Below are 7,447 nucleotides of genomic sequence, written 5' to 3'. Positions count from 1 at the left end.
ATGTGAGACCCGGGCTTCAATTCTAGGCACTGGGTGGAGGAGTGTTTTCTGTTTTGTGCCGTTTTTAATGTATGCTTTTCAGTTTTTGGTTTTGGGGCCGCACCTGGTGGTGCTCAGGGAACCATAGCCCGTGCTGTGGATGGAAGAAGGGTGGGCGGCTTGCAAAGCATGCATTTGACCGACCAGCTGTTTCTTCTCTCTGGCCGCGTCTGCACTGTTGACACTTTGTTTTGTATGAATGTTGTGCAAGCCTGTCCTGCACAGGGTGGGCTGCGGGCAGCACCTGCAGTGTCCCTCACTAGGTTTCAGGGGCTCCTTATCCTCCCCCTCAGCACAACCCACCCCCCCACGATAACATAAAATGTTTCCAGACTTAACAATTGCTGGGGGAAGGGGTGGTACAAAATTACTCCTAGCTGAGAAACAAAGCTTTGAAAGGATTTGTTTCAGCCTGTGGGCCTATAGTAATAAGCTCCTTCAGGCTGCGCTCCTGGGAAATCAATCCAGTAGTGACTGGGCTTCCTCAAAGTCTGGGTAAATCCCTACCACGTCAGGCTCCAATGTCACATTTTCTAAGAGTTGGGGAAATGAGAATTCCCTTGTTTTTGTTTTTGTTGTTTTCTGGGGCGGGGGCGGGATGGGGGAGGGGGAGGGGCGGGGGTGGGGTGGTTTGAACCACACCCTGGGCTTAGTCAGAGGTTACTCCTGGCTCTGTGCAGAGGGATCATTTCTGACAGTGCTTAGGGACCACAGGCCAGCGATGGAACTGGGGTAGTTACATGCTAGACAAATGTCTCACCCTCTTTGCTCTCTCTCTCTCTCTCTCTCTCTCTCTCTCTCTCTCTCTCTGACCCTGAAAAATAGGAATTTCTAAGGTAGAATGAACTCCAGTGGTCCTTGCCCCTCCTGAGTTTCAGGTGGGAATCCTGTTGTTCAATTGTGTTCGTGGAACTTTTATTCACTATGGGGCATAAGTTAGGAGGAAGCTTCACAGACACTTTAGAGGTATTATTTAAATTAAGCCTAAACATTACCCTCTTATAAGAATGTTGTGAATTATTGTTTTCATAAAGATCTAACCACAAAATCACCCATACTTGGGGATGGTGAATTCCAAGGGGTAATTTAGGAAAGCAAAGGCCTTCCAAGATAAAAAAAAAAAAAAATCCACCTAACTTCTCAGTTACTGGCTTCATGTTATTAATAACTCAGACTTCATGTTTATGCCTTCCTCGGAAGCATGCATACAATTTAAATATTTTAGTTTCCACTGTGTGGCTGGGTCTTCCTTATTGACCTCCAAAGGGTCCTGTTCATGGGGATGAAGAGAGAGAATAATTGGCCACTTCAGGCACGGGCTAGCCACCAGAATGGGTTTCCCAGGCTCAGGCACAGACCATGAGAGAGAAAGCTTCGAAACTGTCAGAAAACTAGCAGGCTGGGACAGAGAACCATGAAGGAACGCTTTTGGGGCAGGGAGGAGAGAAGCCAAGTTTTTTTTTGAAAGAGATATCCCACCTTTGTTCCAGAGGAGAATGAAATATCCATTAAGACTAGGGACACTGGGAATTTTGTTTCGGCGGCTCAGTTTCTTTTGTTGTGACTCCAGGGCAGTGGAGAGGAATCTGGAGTGACTAGGTTTCAAGCCAAGATGAGAAAAGAAAAGGAATTCCTTCCAAGGATTTCTTCTATTGTCTTCTCGAAAATAAATATTTATAGAGAAAGTTCAAGTGAAGTCTTTTACAATGGTCATGCCTGTAAGACTGAGCCTTTGAGAGCGTACATGTACAACTATGCTTAAATGAAGAGTGATCCAATTAGGCTTCCCAGGGAAAACCAAGAAATCAAGGTAATTTCCCTTATAAAATCTAATTGTGTTCTCAAAGTGGACTAGGAACACTACTCTGAATTATCCCAGATCCATAGACTACGGCAAAAAATGTACAGCCAAATTGGATTCTATTTTAAGTAATTAAGTTATTTCCCTTCACAGGATCTATAATTTGCCTTCAACAAATGTAATTTGCTTCAGAAAGATAAGGCATTGCAATTTTTCCTCCAAAATGGACTTTCCATGCCAGAAACAATTATGAAAAGTAGACCAAATATTACCTTAATTATATCCTGGTTATAATCAGTGAGTGCATGCCTGGAGTGCTGTTTGTGCTCCCAAGTGAGATAGGTATGGTTCCTATAGTTTAGAAACTACTATTTTTTTAAAAATTTGGGCTCATACCCAGCCGTGCTCAGGTATCACTCCTGGCAGGCCTCAGGGGGACCATTACTTGGTGTCAGTAGTGAACCTGTCAGGTGCATACAAGGCAAGCACCTTACCCACTATACATCTCTCTGGTATTAGAAATTAATTTTTTAATGGACACCAGAGCAAAAATTTACTCGAGCTTGCATAATGGCAGTGTGAATAGTTGAGGATGATGTTACATAGGACTCCCAAAATCTTGTGCAAAATATGGGCAATGGGAATTCTGCTTCAGTGGACCTTTCTACTGTACTCTTACCAATTTAACTTGTATTTGCTTGGCTGAAGCTCTGAGGGGATAGGTATTGCAATAGAGTTAAGTGTTGTGATTTGCATGGACAATGTTGCAAATGGGGTATTTTGGGCAAGGTTAATTTTATGAAGAAAACATTCACTTCTGGCTTTTATTTTCAAAAACAACTCAGTTGACTTATGGCCAGGTGTTCTGGGGAGGCCTAGTCGGTTATTGTTACTAAAAAAAGGCATGGGGTAATGAAATGGAATCGATTTCTGGATCTTGCCTTCAAAGTGCAAGTGATGAAAAATGTCTGCAAGTCAGTGAGGATATTTACATTTAAGTGTTCACAGGAGAAAAGCTCTCAACTCTTGGCACAGCACAAACCTGTATTACATGAAAGGGATGAGTAAAATATAAAACATGACTTTGCATACTTTTCTTCTTTAATTATGTTTTTGCCCTTCTTCAATGCCATTAGCCAAGTCACTTTAGTTAACAGAATCAAGAGCCTATCACAAAGCTGTCTTAAGTGTTAGGGCAGTACCCGGCATAGCATAAACATATTCTAAATATTTTTTATTTATGCTAGTCAAAGGAATGTCAACAGAAGAGAGAACACATCACTAAGAAAGTTTAACACACACTTTTATTAACAACTTAATACAAGACTGTACACATTGTTGGTGCTGAAATCAATCCACTCCTGAAAACCGAAAAACCAGCATTCCTACACCTTTTCAGGCTTTGGTTATAAGTGCCATTTTCTATTGCAAAACTCAGATAGTGTAACCAAACATCTTAGGAACAGGAAAAAGAAATGTTCCACTGGAATGGAGAGATTATTTATGCACGAACAGCTGAGGATCATTTCTAGCTTTAAGTGATTCACTACACTCTGGAATGTTCAGTTCCCTTTTCTACAATCTACAACCAGACATATAGGAACTAAGAACTTGGCCACAGGTCCTGCCTAGACTCTCATATACATGAAACAAATAAACAAAAGAAAAACCATTTTATATAAATAAATCAATTAAACTTCACAAAAACTAAAAAAAAAAAAACACCCAAGAAAATTCAACAATAAAAAAACTGTACAGTATTGGTCAGTCCTTTTTATCTGGAAAAAGATGTAACTTTAACCAAAAGTTCTTTATTGTAGAAGTCTTTCACATGAGTGTTAGCTGGAGTGAAAACTTGAAGACTCAGATTCGGTTGAAACAGAAGAATGTCCGCCCCGCTTTCCCTTGGAGAGGATCTTGAGACTGGATCCTCTGCTCACAGATGTGAGTGCGTGCTGGGCAGAGGTTTTAAATTTGGCTCCAAGAAATGCATAGAGGATGGGATTCAGGCAACAGTGGAAAAAGGCAAGGGCCTCAGTGATGGAAATCCACTTGTGCACGGTGTTCTCAAAGTCACATCCTTGATTGATGATTTCCAGAAGGATGAAGGAGTCGATGCTGATCCCAATGTAGTATGGCAGCCAGCAGGCAAAGAAAGCCAGGATGAGGATAACTGTGGTCTTGAGGGCCTTTCTCTTCTGGTAGCCCTTGGAGTGTGACAGCTTGGAGATGATGATGCAATAGCAGGACAGAATGACGATACCTGGCAGGATAAGGCCAACCACGATGTGCTGAAACTGGAACACCACTACCCAGGAGTCACTGGGGTAGAAGCGGTCACACATGACCCTGTCCTCAACCACCTGGACTTCCGCAAAGATGAGGTCAGGAATAGTTAACAGAAGAGCAGGTATCCACACACCGACATAGACCACCTTCTCGGCCAGCAGCTTCCTTGGCCTCTGACTGTTGGTGGCATGGACGATGGCCAGGTACCGATCCAGACTGATGAAGGCCAGGATGAGGACGCTACTGTACAGATTGACTGTGTAGATGACATGAATTGCTTTGCATAGGAAGTTTCCAAAATACCAATTTGCCACAGCATCAACTGCCCAGAAGGGAAGTGTGAGAACAAAGAGGAGGTCTGCCACAGACAAATGTAGTCTGTACTTGTCGGTCATGCTTCTCAGTTTCTTCTGATAGCCCATGACCAGGACGACCAACCCATTGCCCACTATGCCAGTCAAGAAGATGATGGAGTAGACAGTGGGCAGAAAGATTCGGTTGAAATGGACATTTCCCTCCCTGAAGCAGGGTTCCTTGTTGAAGTCAAAGTCGCCAGAGCCCACATCATCTCCTGTGTAGTTATCTGAGGAATCTATCTGCAAAAGAGTCAAGGGAATACACATTCACTTTCAAGTTGAAATTTTTAAAAAGTTTCTGCTATAAAGAACCTTATGACTGTGATACAGAAGAAACTTCTGGTATATAAGAGCAACTTAAGAAGCTCAAGCTGGCTCAGCACTGCCACCCCAAGTACTGGGAGACGGCACAGAAGAATTATTATAGAACCTTGTTATAGAAACAGCCTTCTTTCCCATGGCCCCTCCCCCATGCATTTCCTTTATATCCTTCTTTAGTTGAACCAATTACAAAATTCTTTGTTTAGAACAAAAGGGCACTGAGATTCCAAGTGGTTCAAAGTCACATCTCTGCTAACTCTTCTGCCTCATCCACCAGAGGGGAAGAAAAAAGCATTGGGGGTGGAGGGGAAACCCACCAAAACAAAACACAGAGGGCACTCTTAGGCAGCGTGATGGTGCTGGCAATGGGAGTGGCTGTGCTGGTGCTGGTGTATACCTGAGTGTGTGTGGTGGGGAGTTGGGGGGCGAATTAAAGAGAGGGGAGGAAGGAATAGTGAGGTGGGAGCGTCCCAAAGACTCAGTCTCTTTGTGGGGTGTTTGGGGGCTACCTCCAGCAATGCTCTGGGCTTATTCCGGTCGTCCAGGAGGGGTTGTGGGGACCACACTGGGACTGAACGCGTTGGCTGGTGGCAAGGCAAGCACCGTGCCCACTGTCCTATCTCTTTCCCAACACCCCTGTTTTGAAAAGCACCAACCATTGTTTTCTGAGCACTTATCTCAACACAAACCTTTCAATGCTCCAAGCAACACGTACAGGGTAAAGAGAATGAGCATTAAAGGTGCATTCAAGTTTAGAGTGTTTGGTTTGGGGGCTTAGTGTCTGAGTGGGCACCTTCCGACCTCGGCTAGCCCTCCTGGACAGGGGGGTGGAGAGGGACGCATGAGTCTTTTGGGCCGGGCTGAGGCTTACCAAACCCTTGACGCGCTTCGAAATTTAGGGAACACAGCGTTTTTCCCGAAGGGGTACAGGCATGGGGTCTACACCCTCGGTCCTCACGCCAAATTTCATTTCCTTAACTCTCCGGGGTGGCTCCCCCTTTCCCTCGCACCCCGCGATCTGCAGCTGGAAGCCTCCCGGCAGAGAGCGCGCTGGGGGCCGGGTGGTCTAGGCCCCGGGCCCGCGCATCTGTGCACCACGCCCCAGCAGCCGCCCGCGGGGTGGGCCCCGCCGCGCGCCAGCCACGGTCCCCGCCGGCGCCGGGACGGACTGGGCGGCTCCTCTGCGGCACCTCTGAATCGCGCGCCGCTGGGGAGAAACGAAAAGCCTCAGTAGTAAGAGGGTTTCAAAAAGCTTCAGGAAACCACCGACGGTTAAAACGGCGCAATTGGCCAAACGGTCTTCCCGTCAGCACCTGTCTGTCGGCGAAGCGACCGGCAGCCCAGGTGCCCCACCAACCACACAATCCACACCCAGTGCCGCAGCGCGCACCTCGGCGCTGGGCGCTCTCGGCAACCTAGCCACCTCCCTGAACGCCAACGCTGGGGGCCACCCACTGCCCGCCGGCGGACCCCGCGGCTGTGTCCCTCCATCACAAAGCCTCAGACGGCTCCCCGCGACCACCCAGCTGCACGCAACACTCAGGTCCGTCGAGCCGGCCGCACGGAGGGTTCTGCCCACCTTTCCCGCCCTGCCCGAGGTTAGGAGCCCAGCGCCGAGGGCTACGCAAGTTTAGCAAACGCGCGCGCAGCTGGCGAGAAGGGTGCTTTGCCTGAAGTTTAATCAGGGACGCTCTCTCTCTCTGGGAACTCAGCCCCGGGGCGCTGCCTCTCGTTTCAGATCACAGAACTCGCCCCGAAGAACCTCCCTCTCCTCCAAGAAAGACACCCAAGGTCTCAGTCCCGGGACTGCGGTGCGGTGCACCCTTTCTCTCGCACTAGCGCAACCGAATGTTCTTATGTTTGCAAACAGCGTGCAAGCCCGGCGCGCGCCGCGGGATTCCGGAGGGAAATACACACAAGCCCACCCCACCCCCGCCCCCTGAAACGGCCGTTCCAACCCGAACTCCTTTGCTTCCAGAGCAAAAGACTCCAATTCTACCCTCCCTACAACCATGCGCACTAAAACATTTTTTTCTATGCTCCTTCCCGGGGCACGTCCAGTTTCCTTTCGGCTTATTTTGCGGGTGCGCTCCGAAATTCAGGTGTTTTGTAGCCTTTGGCGGGGGTGGGGGGGGTGGGGAAATGCAACGGAAAACGGACTTACAGCGAACACGTCCATGGTCTCCGCTCGCTTTCCAGCCGCGGTGGCCACCAGAGCACCCAAGTCCTTGAGGTCACTTTGCTACCTGCTCCCGCAGCTTCGGACTGAAGTTTCTGGCCCGAGAGCGACTTTTATAAAAACACGCGCGGCGGCCTGGGCATGCGCAGCTCGGGTGAGCGGACGGGGCGGGGCGGCGGGGGCGGGGTGGGGAGCGAAGGGGGTGACTGGCGGGCCGCGAGGAACCCGGGGTGGGTCCTTGGCGGCCCCCTTGGGGTCAGCATGGGAAGCCCCCACGCGGCTGCAGTTGCTTCCAGGTCACTTTGTGAGTCTCCAGCTGGGGAGACACCAGTAGTGGCACTTCTTTTCCACTTGGGAAAGCAGGATGCGCCTACGGGAGGTTGGAAGCGCGGGCCACCGACGCATCCCTGGCTGAATGTAATAGCATCCATCCTGGCTCTTGTGGACAGCACTTGAGACCCG

The 7,447-nt window shown here is 48.6% G+C and overlaps 1 protein-coding gene across 1 annotated transcript; it reads right to left on the bottom strand.

Annotated features, from left to right (window-relative positions):
- Positions 1-3,071: 3,071 nt before the first annotated feature.
- On the bottom strand, positions 3,072-7,062 carry CXCR4 (C-X-C motif chemokine receptor 4). The gene is made up of 2 exons (XM_004616514.3): positions 6,971-7,062; positions 3,072-4,725 (listed from the first exon to the last, which is right to left on the bottom strand). Exons 1-2 carry the CDS (start codon positions 6,983-6,985, stop codon positions 3,679-3,681), a joined length of 1,062 nt encoding a protein of 353 aa, XP_004616571.1. The 5' UTR covers positions 6,986-7,062; the 3' UTR covers positions 3,072-3,678.
- Between the last annotated feature and the right edge of the window lie 385 nt (positions 7,063-7,447).

Source organism: Sorex araneus, chromosome X, assembly GCF_027595985.1.
Source record: "Sorex araneus isolate mSorAra2 chromosome X, mSorAra2.pri, whole genome shotgun sequence".
NCBI lineage: Eukaryota > Metazoa > Chordata > Mammalia > Eulipotyphla > Soricidae > Sorex > Sorex araneus.
This window is presented reverse-complemented; position numbering and strand designations above follow the sequence as displayed.